The 20,828-nt window shown below is 33.5% G+C and overlaps 1 protein-coding gene across 2 annotated transcripts in view; it reads right to left on the bottom strand.

Annotated features, from left to right (window-relative positions):
• Positions 1–20,828, bottom strand: part of SPAG16 (sperm associated antigen 16) — a 1,016,770-nt gene that overhangs the window by 950,373 nt on the left and 45,569 nt on the right. For both annotated transcript variants that reach the window (XM_042950045.1, XM_042950046.1), the window contains 3 exons: positions 18,490–18,607; positions 11,102–11,171; positions 5,834–5,943 (listed from right to left, as the gene is read on the bottom strand). In XM_042950045.1, coding sequence (XP_042805979.1) covers positions 5,834–5,943; positions 11,102–11,171; positions 18,490–18,607 — 298 coding nt within the window. The remainder of the gene's footprint in view (positions 1–5,833; positions 5,944–11,101; positions 11,172–18,489; positions 18,608–20,828) is intronic.

Raw genomic sequence — 20,828 nt, 5'->3', positions numbered from 1 at the left:
TGTACTGCCATCTAAATATTTGACTCATTTACTAAAGGTAAAGAGACAAGAGACCCTCTGTCTCTTGGCAACATCTCATTTCTTCCTTTTGCTTTTGCCTCCCCCCCACAACCAGCCCTTGGTTTAATCCTATTCTGCAATTCAAATCTCTATTTTTGTGTTGAACTTGCTCCTTTCTTTCATATTGAAAAGATGACATTGCCCCCAAAGCCAAAAGTCAATGAGAACTGAAAAGCATCCAAATAGGAAAAATAAAATAAAATTACCTTATTTGCAGGTGAAATGATCTTATTTATATATAAACCCAAAAGACTCAATGAAAAACACTGTTAGAACTAATCAACAAGTTCAGTAAAGATTCAGAATATAAAATCAAAATACAAAAAGTCAATTGTGTCTCTATACACAAACAATAAAATGAATAAAAAAGAAATAAAGAATGCAATCCCATTCACAATAGCATAACAAAAAATAAAATACTTAGGAATAAATTTAATCAAGGAAGTGAAAGATCTGTACAATGAAAACTACAAAACATTGATGAAAGAAACTAAGGAAGACACAGATATTCTGTTCCCAAGTACTGAGAAGAATTAATATTGTTAAAATGCCCATACTACCCAAAGCCATCTATAGATTCAATTTAACCTCTATCAAAATTCTAACAGCATTTTTCACAGAAATAGGAAAAAAATCCTAAAATTTGTATAAAACTGCAATGATGCAAATAGCCACAGCAATCCCAAGAATAAAAGAACAAAGCTGAAGGTATCACACTTTTGATTTCAAAGCATACTACAAAGCTACAGTAATCAAAACAGTATAGTACTGACATAAAAATAGACACATAGACTAAAGGAACAGAATAGAGAGCCTAGAAATAAACTCCCATATATGCAATCAACTAGCATTTTATAAGGAACCCAAGAATATTCAATGGGGAAAAAAAGTCTCTTTAATAAATGGTTTTAGGAAAACTGGATAACCACATACAGGAAATGAAACTGTATACTCATCTGACACTATTCATAAAAACTAACTCAAAATTGATTAAACTTCAGACCTGAAACCATGAAACTCCCAGAGAAAACATAAGAAAAAGCTTCTTAACATTGGTCTTGCCAATGATTTTTTTGGATATGACATCAAAAGCACAAGAAACAAAAGCAAAATCAAGTGAGACTACATTAAAAAGCCTCTGAACAGCAAAATACAATCAACAAAATGAAAAGACAACCTGTGGAATGAAAGAAAATATTCACAAGCCACATATCTGATAAAGGGTAAATATTTAAATATATGAAGAACTCATACAGCTCAGTTACAAAAATAAATAAATAACTCAATTAAAACGTGGGCAAATGTATGGAATATATATTTTTCTAAAGAACACATACAAATAGCCAACAGGTACATGAAAAGATTCTCAACATCATTAATCACCAGGAAAATGGAGATCAAAACCACAATGCAATACCATCTCCTACTTGTTACAATGGCTATCACCAAGAAGACAACAGATAATAATTGTTAGTAAGGCTTTGGAGAAAAGGGAACACTTGTGCACTGTGAATGAGAATGTAAACTGGTGCAGCCACTATGAAAAATAGGATGAAAATTTCTTCAAAAAAATACAAATAGGGGCACCTGGGTGGCTCAGTCGGTTAAGTGACCATCCTTGGCCCAGGTCATGATCTCATGGTTTGTGAATTCGAGCCCCACATCGGGCTCTGTGCTGACAGCTCAGAGCCTGGAACCTGCATCTGCTTCTGTGTCTCCCTCTCTCTCTGCCCCTCCCCCACTCATGCTCTGTCTCTCTCTGTGTCAGAAATAAACATAAAAATTTTTAAAATAAAATAAAAATAGAACTACCATATGAAGCAACAACTCTACTTCTGACATATACCAAAAGGAAATGAAAACAAGATCTTGAAAAGATATCTGCACTCCCTGTTCATTACAGCATTTTTCATAATAGGTAAGGTATGAAAACAACCTAGGCCTCTGTCAATAGATTAATGAATAAACAAGATGTGGTGTACACACACACCCACATACTCACACACACACGCATGGGTTAGCATTCAGATATAAGAGAGGAGGACACTCTGCCATTTGTCACAACATAGATGGGTCTTGAGAAAATCATCCTAAGTGAAATAAATCAGACAGAAAAAAAATACTGTATGATATAATTTATACGTGTGAATCTAAAAAATAAAAAACTCATAGAAGCAAAGAGTAGAATGGTCTTTGGGGCTGGAGGTAGGGATATTGGGGAGATGTTGATCAAAGAAAGGGTACAAACTTATAGGGAAAAAATTAAGAGAAATACTAGTGAAAAGGAATTCACTTTATTTTGCACTTTAGCATTTTTGTAAGACCCAAATTTTCTATCATGTTGTAGGTATTATGCTAAAAATTTTAATGCACTTAAAAAGAATATACTATGCATAAATATTTAATGTATTTGTACTATATTTTAGTAGCTTTTTCTCATACAAAAAGTCAACCCTGCTAATATAGTCTTACAAGCCATAAGCACTTAGTGAATGAATCAACAAATCATTTTTAAGTATAACTACTACCTTAAAGAGAATGCCTATGCCATTAGAAGATGAAAATGTTGGGGCACTGGGTGGCTCAGTCAGTTGAGCGACTGACTTCGGCTCAGGTCATGACCTCATGGTTTGTGAGTTTGAGCCCCGTGTCAGGCTCTGTGCTGACAGCTCAGATCCTGGAGCCTGCTTCCAATTCTCTGTCTCCCTCTCTCTCTGCCCCTCCCCACTCACACTCTGTTTCTCTGTGTCTCAGAAATAAATAAACATTAAAAAAAATTTTTTTTAAAAAGAAAATGTTCCCTTATCCATGAATTCAGCAAAGTCACAGGATATAAAATCAATGCACAGAAATCAGTTGCACTTCTATACACCAATAATGAAGCAACAGAAAGAGAAATCAAGGAATAGATCCCATTTACAATTGCACCAAAACCCATAAAATACCTAGGAATAAACCTAATTAAAGAGGTGACAAATCTATACACTGAAGACTAGAGAAAGCCTATGAAAGAAACTGAAGACACACACACAAAAAAGGAAAAATATTCCATTCTCATGAATTGGAAGAATAAATACTGTTAAAATGTCAATACTACCCAAAGCAATCGATATATTTAATGCAACCTATATCAGAATATCACCAGCATTCTTCACAGAGCTAGAATAAACAATCCTAAAATTTGTATGGAACCAGAAAATACCCCCAAATAGCCAAAGCTATCCTGAAAAAGAAAACCAAAGCTGGAGGCATCACAATCTTGGACTTCAAGCTGTATTACAAAGCTGTAATCATCAAGAAAGTACGGTACTGGCATAGATACTTAGATCAATGGAACAGAATAGAGAATCTAGAAATGGACCCAGAAACGTAAGGCCAACTAATCTTTGACAAAGTAGGCAAGAATATCCAATGGAATAAAGACAGTCTCTTCAGCAAATGGTTCTGGGAAAACTGGACAGCAACATGCAGAAAAATGTACCTGGACCACTTTCTTACACCATACACAAAAATAAACTCAAAATGGATGAAAGATCTAAATGTAATACAGAAACCATCAAAATCCTAAAGAAAGCAGGCAAAAACCTCTTTGACCTCAGCCACAGCAACTTCTTACTCAACATGTCTCCAGAGGCAAGGGAAACAAAAGCAAAAATAAACTATTGGGACTTCATCAAGATAAAAAGCTTCTACACAGCGAAGGAAACAATCAGCAAAACTAACCAGCAAAAAAAAAAAAAAAAAAAAAAAAGGAAACCAAAGGAATGGGAGAAAATGTTTGCAAATGACATATCAGATAAAGGGTTAGTATCCAAAATCTATAGAGAACTTATCAAACTCAACACTCAAAAAACAAATAATCCACTGAAGAAATGGGCAAGAGACATGAGTAGACACTTCTCCAAAGAAGACATCCACATGCTAACAGACACATGAAAAAATGCTCAACATCACTCATCATCAGGGAAATACAAATCAAAACCACAATGAGATACCACCTCACACCTGTCAGAATGACTAACATTAACAACAGATGTTGGTGAAGATGTGGAGAAAGGGGAACCCTTTGCACCGTGGGTGGGAATGCAAACAAGTGCAGTCACTCTGGAAAATAGTATGGAGATTCCTCAAAAAAACTAAAAATAGAACTACCCTATGACCCAGCAATTGCACTACTAGGTATTTATCCAAAGGATACAAGTGTACTGTTTTGAAAGGGCATATGCACCCCAATGTTTATAACAGTGCTCTCGACAATAGTCAAATTATGGAAAGAGCCCAAATGTCCACTGATAGATGAATGGATAAAGAAGATGTGCATATATATAAATGGAGTATTACTTGGCAATCAAAAAGAATGAAATCTTGCCATTTACAACTACATGGATGGAACTAGAGTGTATTATGCTAAGAAAAATTAGTCAGAGAAAGGCAAATATCATATGACTTCACTCATATGTGGAATTTAAGATACAAAAGAGATGAACATAAGGTAAGGGAAACAATATGAAAACAGGGAGGGGGACAAAACATAAGAGACTCTAAATATAGAGAACAAACTGAGGGTTGCTGGAGAGGTTGTGGGTTTGGGGATGGGCTAAATTAAGGCAAGGGCATTAAGGAGGACACTTGTTGAGATGAGCACTGGGTGTCTGTTACATGTAGGCGATGAATCACTGGATTGTACTGGAAGCATTATTGCACTATATGCTAACTAACTCGGATGTAAATTTAAAAAATAAATGAAAGGAAAAAAAAGACGTAAATGTTCCTGATGACAAGCACCACCATCATACTGAAAATCCTTAATCCTAATTTATTTTTCTTTATTCAGGTGCTTTATATGAACCCAGACCTAACAATCTCTGTAGAGATAAACAAAGGTCACCCAAATGAGAAGAATAACTACTTATCGACAGCAAGAGAGTCATCCACCACCACTGCTTGCATTTGGCAGAGATTCAAAGGCAGGTAGAGGAGTGGGAAAGCTTTATGGTGGCAAAAAGGGAAGGTCCATCCCAATGGGAAGTTGTCATATATTTTAGAACACAAAGGTAACAATTATGTACTTTGTAAGAAAATTCATTACGTCAGCTAGAATTTCATGCAATTTTCATGACAAGAAATTAAACTCCTTACAGGTTTTATGTACTTTTCTCTCTTCCTCATTTTTGATCTCTTTGACCAGATACTTTTTTCCATTTATTATTATTTTTTTTTAATTTAAATACAGGTTAGTGAACATACAGCATACTAATGGTTTCAGGAATAGAATTTAGTGATTTACCACTTACCCATAACACCCAGTGCTCATCCTGACAAGTGCCATTTTTCTTCAATCATTACAGAAGTTTTTCACTATCAGCCCAATTGCAAAGCAAAGGCACTCAGATCTAAGGAGATTTCTAAATGGGGCATAATTCTTTACATTCTACTTTTAAAGAAGACTAAGTAAAGTTTAAAGTTATACTATTAGGGAAGAAATAAGGGACTATGTGGGAGTTATTTCTTTGGACAGAGTAAGCAGAAAACTGACTAGGTAAGCACACATGCCTGTGATTATATTGGGGTGCGTGGCAGCATTCACTGAGTTGTCTCTGCCACCAGTAAGCATATGTCCCTCACATATTAGTAACATTTAAGAACTTTGGGGCTTGATATACATAACCTCTAAATTCCTCTTCCAGTAAAATAATAATACCATATGAGTTCATGGATCTGAAGATCTGAGAGTGAAGTATGATTTAATGGAAATAACAACAAAAAGCCATACCTTTGTATTATCTTTTATCTTTGTGTTACTTTTGTTTTTCTCCCTGGCTTCACGAAGACCTTTCTGAGTAGGACCTTCCAGTGCATTTTCTTTTTCACGGTTAGGAACAACTACAAAATAACACAACTTATTCTTAGTATCTATACTGTCTTGCAATGATAAATACAATTTTAATCAAAATATGAAAGCCAAAGTCATAATGATACATGTGTTTTTTAAAGTATTGTACTAGTAATATTGAAATAATACCAAAGTGTTCTTTTAATTTTTTTTAATGTTTCATTTATTCTTAGAGCACAAGTGGCGGAGGGGCAGAGTGAGAGAGGGACCCAGAATCAGAAGCAGGCTCCAGGCTCTGAGCTGTCAGCACTGAGCCCAACGTGGGGCTTGAACTCACAAGCCATGAGATCATTACCTAGGCCAAAGCTGGATGCTTTACCAACTGAGCCACCCAGGTGCCCCATTACCAAAATGTTTTAAGTCAGGTGTCAAATTCATTTCCCCAAAATTCAGGGTGTCGTTACTACAAGGTCAGTTAAATGGCATGATAAGCCAGTTAGAGAGCATAGTAGCCAATCTCCAGTTACATTATTTCCAAATTCCTGTCATGAGATTTCATGTGTATATGAATAAAGTTGAAGAGGGTCAAAGGAGTGAATGGTAAACAATGACAAAATATCCTTTGTGGAATTGGGTAATAAATAACAGATTTTTAGAAGAATATTGTATTAACAAAATATTATTCTTCATGCTTCTCAAGTTGAAAAAAAAAAATAAAGGAAAATAACTGGGTAATTTTCCAATGTAGTTGTAACACTAGTCTCCAAACTCTCCTGGACATAAAGAGAACAGTCCTAAAAAAACCACCTGGGGGAAAAATAAAAGTGACAGGGAAAGTCTCTTTCTTTTATACATCTTTCCATATACATATACATATTTACGTATACATAATTTCTCCCTATATTTTTAAACAGGAAAATGACTGAAAATAAATTAATAAAGTTACAATCATTAACTCATAACTAAAAGAAATAACTAAGTGTTCTAAATTATAACACTAGATTTATAACAGAGAAAAGATGAACACAAAAATATCTGGATGAGTCAAGGCTCTCAAAGAATTCTTAAGGCAAGGAAGCACATAGCTGGCATTTAGATTCTTTCCTGATATAATTCTTTCTACTCAGTACCAGTTTCAAACAAAGGAGAAAATCTCCAAAGCAACTTGGACAATAACCTAAAAACAGAATATTGAATAACATAGTTCTACATGAAACCACTAAAAAGACTTCAAAACACTTGAGTATCCAGACTGCCTGTTCTCCCTGATGGTGCTAAAAGTTAGAGCCCCATCTGGGAAGTGTAAGTGGGGGGTTGGGGGAGGGATGGGGGAGGGGCAGGAGGGAAGGCAGCAATTATGGCTCACTGACATTAAGGAAAATTTTTCACTTCCAGTTCTCTTTTATTGTATTTTCCTTTTCAACACCCAAGAATGACATCCTGATCATGATAATAATTTAAAATAATAATAATTAGCATTTATGCCTCACTGATCTTCTACTATCAAGTTGATCAGGCAATCAGAGAGGTGACAGAGTCTGCCATGACACTGCCAAATGCTAAGACCAGAAGCTTAGAGAAAGGTACTGAAAGCCCCATATCTAAAACTAGAATGCATGTTTATGAACAGTGTAAAATTATTCAGTACAGAATATAAGGAATTAACTTTATTCAGGTAGTTGGGATTATACAATTAAAAGAAAGTATTTCATCATGTTGTGTTGAAATTTATTCCTTTTTTACCAAAAGCCACTTATCACCTATCAAAATATAAACAAACTTGGTCTTCAAAGTAACTTAGAAAAACATGCACCGTGTTCATTTATAAATTAGGTTAAATAGCAGAATATAATTTCATAAAGAAGTTATCAGTAAACCATGAGTTTATTTTAATAGAGATGCCAAGGATAAAGAACACAAACTGTTAGAGTAGAATGGAGTATTAGAGATTAATTGTTACAACTATCAACTCAGTGCACGAAATTCCTCAACCTTTAAGCCATCTTATATATATTGGTCTTCACACATTTTAGTCATTTGGGAAGTTAGAGTTCCTGAGGCTGTGATAGTCTGACACTATCCCTTCATATTTATAACTGACTGCATTCTTAAAAGTTATTTACAGATAGAAACAAGTAATTTTTTTAATTTTTTTAATGTTTTATTTGTTTTTGAGAGAGCGAGAGAAAGACAGAGACAGAGCACAAGCAGGGAGGGGCAGAGAGAGAGGGAGACACAGAATCTGAAGCAGGTTCCAGGCTCTGAGTTGTCAGCACAGAGCCCCACATGGGGCTCAAATCCATAAACCATGAGATCATACATGACCTGAGCTGAAGTCAGATGCTTAACTGACTGAGCCACCCAGACACCCTGGAAACAAGTAATTTTATCTTAACAAAAATATATATCCTTTGTAAAAAAAAAAAATGCAATAAGGAAAAAATGTAGAAAAAAATCACATCATGCAAATTATGTATATATTTTGGTGTGCATCATTTTTATTTGCATATATTTAATAGCTATGACCTTTTACTATATAAATGTTCTTATTTTTTTAACATTTTATTAACTTTATGATGTGAGCATTTTCTTATGCATGATTTTTAAAGACTTTCTAGTTGCATGATCTGCCATATTTAAACATTCACCTGTGGTTAATAAGATTGTTTGCACTGTTTTTTTACTATAGATATGACTACAATAAACATCTTTGTTCATAGTATCTTTAGGAATCATTGAGCATAGCTAACATTTCTTTAACTTAAAATATTTGAAAGGAACTACTGAATCAAGGCTAAGAAAAAAAAATTTCAAATATGAGAATGCTGACTATTTCTCTTAAGCTTTAACCATTGAACACAATGAATAGTCTTCTGTCATATGACATAATAGGATGTCATATTTATTAAGAAAATTCACTGTTTTGCAGTCTTTCTATATTTCAGAGTTTCCATCATTTTTTAAAATCAAATTTACTGAGGTACAATTTACATACAATAAAATGAACACATTTTAAATATAGAATTGGGTAAGTTTTGACAAAGATAAACCAGCATATAACCACCACCAAAATAGAGATATAGAACATTTGCACCACTCCCAAAATTATTTTCTTATGTTAGCATTACCATTTATAAGGTATGTACAAGAATTTTTGTTTTTACAAGGCATTTTTCTTTTAAGGAAATTAAAAATAAAAAATATATATCTTAACCAGAATTTAACATTCCTAAATCTCTGTATTCAATCCCAGAGATCTGAGTTTTCTTCTGACCAAGGAAAGTCCTTTAGTATTTCCCACACTTTAGAATGATTTGCAACAAAATCTTTTAGCTTTCATTTAAATTAAAATGTCCGTATGTCTTTATTTCACCCTATTTTTTGAGGATATTTTACTGGACATAGAATTCTGAATTTAAAATTTTCCACATTTGAAACTGTCATTTCTTTGTTTCTAGCCTCTAATATCTCTGACAAGAAATCAGCCTTTATTACATTACTGTTCTCTTGTATGTAATATGATTTTTTTCTCTTGCTGCTTTAGAGATTGTCTCACTTAAATTTTCAAGAGTTTGAATATGATGCATCCAGGATTGATTCTCTTTGGGTTTACAGTTAGCTGCTTTTGGGGGAGTTGATGTTATCAAATTTAGAAAAATTTAGGTCATCTTTTGCTTAAATATTTTTATGTCCCATTCGTGTTCTTTTCTCCTTTGGGACTGCAATTTCACATCTGTTAAATAGGCATATTTCCCTTTAATTTTTTTCTCTAGTCATCAGACTGAGTTTTAACTGATATCTCTTAAATTCACTGACGTTTCTGTCATCTTCAATCTGTTGTGAACTATAAAATTTCCATTTAAATTATCATATTTCTCAATACTAGAATTTAATTTTTTTTTTTTTGGTTTCCATGTAACTGCTAAGATTTCCTATCTCTTCACTTATTAATGTCATATTTTTCTTTAATTCCTTGATAATATTCAAAATAGTTGCTCTAGAATTTTTATCAGCCAAATTCAACATCTGGGCCATCCTGGTGTACGTTTCCATTTACTGATTTTTATCTTGATTGTGGGCCACCTTTTCCTGTCTCTATAATATACATAGAAAACTTAAATTACATACCGGGCAGTATAGATGACAGGTTATCAAGGCTCAGGACAACTGCCTTCCTTTAAAGGGTATTCATTTTTGTTCTAGCATGCAGTTTAGTTTTTTGATGATCACCTTGAAATTCTAGGCTTAATTTTCTACCTTGTTAAGGTGGATCCATGGAAAGCCCTACATTTTCCCCAAGGCTAACTTATAAGATTCAAACTCAAATTCTATCTCCCTTAGAAATTCTATGTAAGCTTTGTTTGGGGTTTTATAATAAAGGGCAGTACAAGTGTTATGTTAATATGGTTAATACGTTAATATGATTATGTTAAACATTAATATGGTATTAACAAGGAGTTAAAGAGTAAAGAGGTCTCTTCATCCAGATATGACCAGAACTCCAATGTCACCATACCTGTTTGATTTCTAGAATCCTTTTTCCCCTCTTAGACCTTTAAAATCTCCTCACAGTTAAGTCTTGGGTATTCTTACATGTATAACCCGCTATCAACTAAAAGACTCAGTAAACTCCCTCATAAACTGGGTCACTGCTTATTGCAGCTCCCTTTTTATCTGGTGCACTTTCCTGGGACAGTGTGAACTATGTATAATCTTTGCCTTTTCAGTTCTTCAGGACTGGCATGCTCTTCTTGACCTCTACCTGCATGGAATTTGGTTTGGAAACTGCCCCAGGCACAAAGCCATAGTGATAGGGGATCTCAACTTATAAATTTTTCTTCTATCACTTCTTATCACTTCTTATCTCCTTCTGTGACTTGTGCTGTTTCCCAAAGGCTAAAAGTAGCTGCCCTATAAATAGTCTAGTTGAAGAGTTTTTTCATTAAAAGAAGGTTAGTCTGGTACCAGCTACAGCATCACGGTCAGAAACACAAGCCCTCCCATTATAGTTTCCTCATATTTTTATCTGAAATTAGTTATACAGTGCCATATCCATATTCCCTCTTGATCTTGTCATTAACATTTTAATTTGTGAAATAGTTACCATATCATTTATTCACTTTTAATTATCTCCAGAATTTTGAGCTCTGATAAGATTAAAAAATCACCAACTGATATTAAATTAGTTTTATTACATTTTATTTTTACCTCTAATTTCAGAAGCATGGTAATTATGCCCTATTTCCATATTCTTCAATGTTGCTTGAAGCCCAGAAATCTAAAAAATGAAATCCAAAGATATGGGGTTATATTTTTGTATATACAGAAAATGACTCAAAAAGAGTTGAATAAAATACAGTGTTTAAATACTGCCTGAAAGATATAAAGATATTAATTTCTCTTGGATTAATTCCTATATATTTAAATAATTAAACATGAATTAGAACAAAAGAAAAATATAATTTTAAATTCAATTCAGTGGGTAATTATTAGGTATCCATTATAAACAACTGAAACATTTATTTCATAGCATAGTTTCCTGAATCAAGAATACTCATTCCACACTTTGAATGATAATTATTCAGTACTCTACTTTGAGAGAAATTTCTTCTCTGTTGAAATTGCTTCACGACAACTTAATTCATCTTTCTGTGTATAAAAGATGAGGTAAGTATTAGTTGAAAAGTAAAATATGAAGAGACTATTGTTTTTCTTGAAACTCTTAACTCATTTTCTGCCCACAGACATTCCTTGTTTTATTAAACATGTTTCATAATTAAGAAAATTTGTTAATTTGGAGGCATATAACCTACCTATATTTCCTGAACAATAGACTTGAATTAAAATTAAACCTTAAAGAGCTTTCTTGTCCCTCATTGTATATGATTATATCAACACAAAATACCATCTATTTAATTATATGCAGATACACATATTTTTCCTACTATTACTGAGTAATAATATTTCTTTAATAGAAAACAGCAGATAATCGTAATCTATAGATCAGTGCTCATAAAATGCCTGGGTGAAATAAAAAGGTAAAAAAATTTGTATCTATTCTTGAATGCCAAATGGATTATTAAGTTTTTAAATACACTTACTTGGAATAGTATAAGATTTACATAAAAGTTGCAATGTAATAGAGAGCTCTTATATACCCTGCACCCTATTTCCCATTAACATCATACATTACCATAGTATGTTTGTCACAAGTAATGAGACAATATTGATACATTATTATTAACAGAATTCCATATTGTGTTCTAATTTCATTATGGTTTTTCAAATACATGTTTTCTATTCCAAGAGCTTATACAGGACACTTTACATTTAGTCATCATGTCTTATTTGCTTCCTCTGGACTAGTACAGTTTCTCAGACTTTCCCTCACTTTGATGATCTTGACAATTTTGAGGAGTACTGATCAGGTAATATTTTGGAGAATATCCATTCTTTTGGGGTTGTCTAATGTTTTCTCATGGTTAGACAGGAGTTACAGGTTTTGAAGAGGAAGACTGCAGAGTAGAAGTGTCATTATTAGCTCATTATTTAGCAATATGGTTAAAGATTAATGATGTTATTCTTGATCACCTTCCTGAAATGGTATTGTCTAGGTTTCTCCATTGTAAAATTACTTTTTTTTCCATTTCCACTGTACTTGTGGAAGCAAGTCATTGTGTATAGCCAACAACAGATGAGGTGTTAAGCTCTACCTCCTTGAGGAAAAGATTATTTACATATGTCATTTGGGATTCCTCTTTGAGAGAAATGTTTTTCTTCTCCTCCATTTACATACTCATCCATTTATTTATATTACTATGAACTCACAGATAATTATTTTATACTCTGTGTTATAATCTATTTTGTTGCTCAAATTGTTCAAAATTTGACCATTGGGAGATCTGTCAGGATGATTCATGTAATGGCTATGACTCCATTTGTTGATGTTTGCCAACAGTTTTTAATCCTTACTTCCTACTTCCCTTAGTGCCCTACATCTTAGAAAACTGATATCAAAGCCTGGATGCTTCCTCCTTTGGCACTGATGGGAGATTCAAACCATATAATCCCATTATCCCACATAAGGACCCTCATCCTACTTCCAAACCCTAACCACAACAAAAACCCTAAGCCAGTCTCCTTCCTTTTACTCTCTGAAGACATTTCAGACCTGCATGGTAAGGCATATGCTGCCTTCCCTAGAGAGGTCAATTATGTAAATAATAAAAGTTTTCATACCCTCTGTGTGTACTGTGTGTATAGCACAATCAGTTTCAACATCCAAACCAAATTTGGTTCTTGGTCCATTTACTTCCAGAGGTGTCCACAACAGTAACAGTTTCTTTGTCCCTTGACATACCCCATTGTTATGTTAAGTATTTTCTTTCTCTCTCTTCTTTCTTTCTGTCTTTTTTCCTTCTTTCTTTCCCTCCCTCCCTCTTTCTTTTCTTTTTTTCCTTGTTTCTTTTGTTTTCTTTTCTTTTCTTTTCTTTTTTCTTTTCTTTTCCTTTCTTTCACCTTCTGATCATTTCCTAACATTCTAGCTCAACATGGGCCAAATGTTCCAAGTGCATTTCGTATTTTTCCTGCCCAGCCCTACTTCCATCTGTTGGAGGATGGTATCAAAACAGATATTTAGGGGTGCCTGGATGGTTCAGTCCATTAAGTGTCCAACTTCAGCTCTGGTCATGATCTCATGGTTCATAAGTTTGGGCCCCATGTCAGGCTCTGTGCTGACAGCTCAGAGCCTGGAGCCCGCTTCAGAATCTGTGTGTGTGTGTGTGTGTGTGTGTGTGTGTGTGTGTGTTTGTGTGTCTCTCTCTCTGCCCCTCCCCCCCATGCACGCATGCGCTCTCTCTCTCTCTCTCAAAAGTAAATAAACATTAAAACATTTTTTAAAAAGAAATAGATATCAATGCATTGGGTATACTCATTTGCTATTGGAGTCTCATTACTTCTAGATCCTCTCAGCAAGCAGACCTAAAAATATATACATTTATTTTATATAATATCTCCTGATATTATATTATATTACATTAATATTATAGCAAATATAAATATTAATATATTTACTTTTACTATATTAAATGTTATTTATAATATATTTATATTGTTATATTATAATAAATATAAATAATAATATGTTATATATTATATTACAGCCCTACGAACCAAAAAAAGATAAAATGCAACTTATTTTACATATATACTAACAAATTATATTTTATATATTTTCAATCATGGGACTGTAATTCAGAATTTTGAACATTTTCAAGTAATTTTATAAAACAAAACAATTAAATTAGAAGTTTTTCCATAAGATTTCAATAAATTTAAAACAGTTGCTATATTATAACCTGAAGAATTTGAAAACACATATTTATTAGATTTTTGTATACTTTTACTCCTTTATATACAAACTGAATATCATAAAAAATTCTAAATTCTAATCCTTCTTGCAAAGTATTACAGAGCTCTATATGTTTAAAGAGAAAGATAGTGAGCTAAATGTTCACTAAGATAAGGTTTTTAAGAAAGTGATGATTAGAAATCCAGATAAAAATTATAACATACTTCTTACTGCTCTAAGCTCACATCCTAAGTTTTGGTTAGAAGTGACTTCTCAGAGCATCACTGAAATAAAGCAGACACTGAAAATAAAGACGTAACCAAAAATTAAGCATAAAAGTTGATGCATCTTCCATGTTAGATCATTGAGGAACTTTGTATACATTTTAATATATGTTTATTTTCAAATATTTTTAATAAATTCATTCTACAACCTCATGACACACTAATAGATTCAAGTTAAAAGGTTAATCCAATTGGGGTGCCTGGGTGGCACAGTCAGCTGAGCGTCCAACTTCGGCTCAGGTTGTGATCTCACAGCTTGTGAGTCCGAGTCCCGCATCAGGCTCTGTGCTGACAGTTCAGAGCCTTGAGCCTGCTTCAGATTCTGTGTCTCCCTCTCTCTCTCTGCCCCTCCCCCACTCAAGCCATGTCTCTGTCTCTCAAAAATAAATAAACATTAAAAAAAATTTTTAAAAGGTTAACTCAAGGCTCTATACCCCAAGGTATACCTGACAGGAATATTCCAACAGAAAACAAAAACAAAAACAAAGACTTGTGGATAATAAATCATTTTCTTGAGGAAACATTCCCAAAAAGGTTCAGCTCATTAAATAGTAACCTTGGATCATTCTCCAAGGAGAAAGATGATAAAACTGAGACTATATTGTCTGTTCTAATTTGGAGAATGTGTTAATTGATCCTGGGACTAGACTGGTGTAAGAAATATCTGACAGTCCTTTTGGTGACTCAGCACCTTGCATTCATAAATTGTGTGTCCATCTTTCTCTATAGATAGCAAATATTTATTCATCCTTTCTTATAACTAGGATACTAACAATACTGCATAGGCTCCATCAATCATGTCCCATTTTGGATCTTGAAAAAAATCTGATTATTAATGATACCTTATGATAACAGGTATACATTGGACTGCTTAGGACAAATGAGGATACAGAGTAACCAATAAAGTAGAAGAGGACAGGATTCATCCCTACCACTCCCAATCCTTGTTCATCCAATAGAACAAGGAAGTATAAAAGTATCTATGCCTGAGAGGGAGAAGTAAGAATTCACATATGAGTGACCTATTTCACCTCTCAAGCTACAAATCGAAGTGTGGCTAATTGGAAGAAAAGGACACTGAAAGCCAGATAATTCAAAGATACTCCAAGTACAGACTAAATTTGCTCCTTGCTTCTCAGAGTATAATCTAGGAAAATTGACAGTCCCTTAAAAAGACCTTCATATTTTGAATGGTGATATAGAAACATAATATTCTTCAGGTAGTGTCTGAAAGTTGATTGAAGATGGTATGTCTATGTACGTGGACCTTAAGTGGTTTCCAGACTGCCCACAGTTTGAATTGGCAGAATAGGGAAATCAGAAGTCTCAACTTGTCTCAGTGAGATACATGAAAATGTTACCATTTGAAGCATTTAACCAGAAAAAAGATGAGAGTCATGACAATGATGCTATAGATGTTAAGGATCTCACAGATGCTGTGGCAAAGGTCATGGATTTAGCAAGGTATGTTAGGTTCACACTTTAAAGAACCACATAGAACCATGCACCTCAACACCAGCAGTATGACCAAAACCAGTAACACAACACTAGCAAGTGAAGGCCAAGCATGTAGTCTTCATGTCATATGGATACATAATGTCCCTTGTTGTAGGAGCCATCTTGCGAAGAATAAGATGTGATTTGAAGACAAAAAAAATTAACACTGATAAGTTTCAGCTGAACAATTAATATACCATTCAGATACTGTGTGGTAAATCCAAAGAGACTATTTTAACCCAGGAATATCTGGATAGTCTTTAATAGCAGGTTCTTTTTTCTTTGTCTATAGCAGGAGTAGGGGTTCAGAGACAAAATAAAATAGCTTGCAGATAATACAGTTCTTTGCTAATATGAACAGTGTTGTGGAAAATTGAACCCTGCCTCATTAGGGATAGTGATTTAATTTTTTAAACAAGTTTTCACTTTAGATACATATCAAACATAAGGCAAGTAATTTTATCTCTGTTTAATAGGTAAGAAAAATAGGTAAGATATAGAAGTAAAATAACCTAAATATTCACATGGCTACTGTGCAGCACAGATGGGACTCATCCCTACCACTCCCAATCCTTCTAACTAAACCAGTAAGAAACAATCTGAAACTTAAAGAGTATATGTGGCCTGTATATGTCCTCAAAATGGCCTTTGATCTAAACTTAGAAATTCATCTCATATTTATTTTTTATAAAATTTGGGTTTTTCCTGCATGGAGCCAGACACTGGGCTCGATCTCATGACTATGAGATGATGACCTGAGCCAAAATCAAGAGTCAGATGAGCCACCCAGGTGCCCCCAAATTCATCTCATATTAAAGATAGGGGAATTGATGACCTCTTCAGGAGGATAACTTAGCCCTAATTACACGTAAGTGTAGATCCAGGGCTGGACAGGTTGCAGATGTAGAAATTAACAATCTAGAGAACAGTGTAGGCACTTGCCAGCATGGATGTCTGGAAGGCCCTGGTATCCTTGAATGATGAAATTCAGTATGAATGGTCTGTCAGAGGTGTCAAAGTATACATGGTCTCTTGGAAATATATGGCCAGATCACTGATGGATCCCTCACCCAGAGAAGGATAATAGTGAGATAAGCATGAGAACAGGGAATAAGGAGAGTCAGATGAGTAAATCTAATTTGAACCTGTGGCAGGATAAGAAGTAGAAGCAACCAAATCTAGCTTGAAGCACTCCAAGATGTAGACTTATGCCTTTTATCGGGAGGCTGAGGAGAAAGGTTAAATGTAAAGGAGCAAGGAGATAAAATTCTGAAGGTTTTACATACAATGCCATAAAAATGTAAATTATATGAAACTCCTTTTATGCAATATTACCAATAATACAATTCAGACATTCAAGAATACAAAATTAAAATTCAAGCACAAAGAAGCATGGAGACACAAGTAGTGTTTTGCATTTTAGTAGCTAAGAATTACACTCAAGAACAGAAAAAATACAACTCGATTAAATCATGTCTTAACAATAAAATCATTCAAGGAATAATATAACCATCATACAAGCTATTGTAGCTTCTGAAAGTTTGGCCAAAAATGAAAATCTCCAGAAAACAATAAAAGAATGTTAAGCATAGTTGCACTTTTATATTTTCTAATAAACTGTTACATATTTTTTAAGTGGCCCATAAACATTTTGTTTTATCTTTCTTGAATTCTATACCAGACATTCCTATCACTGTCCGAGGCCTATGTAAAAACCCCACCAGGAAGAATGAAAAAGGATGTCAATAGTAGAAATGACTAAAAATTGAGTCAGTAACCAGGTGTGTCAAATATTCACTTGGGGGTAAATTCCAGGGAGTTTTTATTCATTATCTCATATAAGTTTAACAACAATATTTTTAAAAGGCAGATCATTGTGGCTATACTTTATTTATAAGAAATCTGAGTTGAAAGCATCTAAGGTCCGTATTCATAATGTCAAAGTTGACATTTAAATCCTAGTTTGACTATATTGGCTGAGTTTCTTCCTCTAACCATACTTTAATAATCTCCTATAAATTTATTTTAATTCAGTAAAGTTTCGGGGCACCTAGGTGGCTCAGTTGGTTAAGCGTTCAACTTTGGCTCAGATCATGATCTCACGGTTCTTGAGTTTGAGTACCACGTCAAGCTCTGTGCTGACAGCTCAGAGCCTGAAGCCTGTTTCAGATTCTGTGTCTCCCTCTCTCTCTGCTCCTCCCCCACTCATACTGTCTCTCTCTGTCTCTCTCTCAAAAATAAAAAAATAAATATTAAATTTTAAAAAAAAATAATGTTTAGCTTAATAATCTTTATAGGTTTAAAACGAACAAAATAACTTTTATGAATATTGCCAAATGAATCTTTTTTACAATATAATTGTTGAAAACCTTTTTAAATTTATCTCAGAAACCAATATTCCTACTTATATTATTGAAAACTAAATGGTTAAAATCATTTTGAGGTAGTTTTGATGGCTTCTTTACCTGCCCAACTGCTCTGTCTCTTTCCAGAGAGGTCAGCATTTTCTGCTTCAGTAAAGTGTGGTGCTTCTCATGTAACACCCTTATAGTTGGTTCATAAGATGCATAATGTAACTTCAACCTATGAAAAATAAAGGGCATTTAAAGGGTAATTGAGTAAATCAGTGATTTCCATCTAACATCTAAACCTTTCTCTCTCTCTCTCTCTCTCTGCTTTTACAGTAGGATAAAAAATGAATAACCATATAAAGGTCAACACAAGCCAAGAAGTGCCAGAAATATTACTTGGTATGCAGCCCTTAAACATGGTGGGAATAGGGAAGTCAGATTTCTTTTGAGTTAACTACTTTTCTATTTCCTACCAGAAGTTTTGCTATATTCAAGCATGTACTCAGAAGATTGCTGCTATTTGTCAAGATAAAAATTTGCAGTTTGCTTAATCAATTCAGAAACAGTTGTCAAAAAGACAAGGGCTGCAAATAATGGAAGATTAAACAGAAAGTATCATTCACATCAAAATAAACTAAAAGATGTTTTTGAAAACAAGTTTGAGTAATTCATGTTAAGAAAATTAAGTATAAAATATTTTGATAGCTCATAGGAGAAATAGTTCAACTCAATATATGATATAAATACCTTTAATAATATTTTTAATTTGAAAATGCCTTCAAAATACTATTTTTTACTTATTATTGAAGTGTAATTTACCTGGAGTAAAATATACAGATCTTAAATGTTATAGTTCAGAGTTTTCAGAAATATGCATGCCCAGGGAGTCCACAATGTTATCAAAATATAGAGCATTTCTAACACCTCAGGAGATTCTAGAACTTCATATATTTGGAATCATACAATATGAATGTAACAACCAACATCATAGGAATACAACCAATTATAAGAGATTTTAAAAAACTATATGCCAACAAATTGGGTAACCTGGAGGAAATAAATTACTGGAAACATATAACTACCAAAACTGAAACAAGAAGTAGAAAACTTGAACAGACAGATAGCCAGCAGAGAAACTGAGTCAGTAATAAAAAACTACCAACAAACAAAAGTCCAGGACCAGATGGCTTCCCAGGTGAATTCTACCAAACATTTAAAGAAAAATTAATACCTATTCTCTCAAACTATTTCAAAAAACAGAAAAGGAAGGACACCCTCTAAATTCATTCCATGATACCAGAAACTGGCTTCTTTTCACTCAACACAATGTTTTTTAGATTCTTCCATGTTGTTGTGTATATCACTAATTCATTTCTTTTTACTGTGAGTCACATTCCTTTGTATGTATATTCTACAATGTGTTTATTCAATATTTCACTGATGAAGAACTGATTTGTTTTTAGCTTGGGGCTATAATGAATAAGGTTGCTATGAGCAGACTGACACAAATCATATGAGATATTTTTTGGTTCTATCTCTTCATTTCTCTTAGGAAAAATACCTACGAGTTGAATTGCTGAGTTGTAATTTACATTTCCAACAGCAATATTTGACAGCCTTGGTTACTCTACCTCATTGCCAACATTTGGTGATTAGTCTAATTAGTTTTGTCAATTTTATTATAAATTTTATCACTTTTATTATATTTTCAAACAATCAACATGATTTTGTTGATTTTTTCTTATGTTTGTCCCTTTGCTAGTTTATTGGTTTCTGATCTTTTTATTTATTTTTCTTTCTCTTTTTCTTTTTTTATCATCTAAGTATAAGATTAGATTATTGATATAAAATTTTCTTCTTTGCTCATATAAGCATTTAAAACTATCAATTTTACTTTAAGAACTGCTTTGGCTGCATCCCACAATTTTTAATATGCTGCCTTTCAATCATTCAGATTGAAATATTTTTTCATTTCCTTCATTGACTCAGGGACTACTTAGAACTATGCTACTTCATTTCCAGATATTTGGGAATATTCCAGAGAGCTTTTTGTCATTGATTTTAATTTAATTTGATTGTGGTCAGAGAGAATATTTTGTATGACATCAGTTCTGTGAAATGTATAAAGACTTGTTTTATGGTTGAGCATATGACCTATTTTGTGCACATAAAAAGTCCAAAGTAGAATTCAAGAAATATCAATTACACTCAATTAGTTGATGTCTTATTCTATAGACTTAGAGAAATTGTGCCTATTTTTCTAATGATTGCCAAAAGAGGAGTGTTAAAATCTCCAATTATAACTGTGGATATATCTATTTTTCCTTTATGTTTTATCAGGTTTTGCTTCATATATCAGACTCTTATATCACAGTCATGCATAATATGTCATCCAGATAAAATGACATCTTGCTGAAATGACCTCTTTTTCCCAAATTCTCAGGATGACTGTA

Source organism: Panthera leo, chromosome C1 (genome assembly GCF_018350215.1).
Source record: "Panthera leo isolate Ple1 chromosome C1, P.leo_Ple1_pat1.1, whole genome shotgun sequence".
In the NCBI taxonomy this organism is placed as follows: domain Eukaryota; kingdom Metazoa; phylum Chordata; class Mammalia; order Carnivora; family Felidae; genus Panthera; species Panthera leo.
This window is presented reverse-complemented; position numbering and strand designations above follow the sequence as displayed.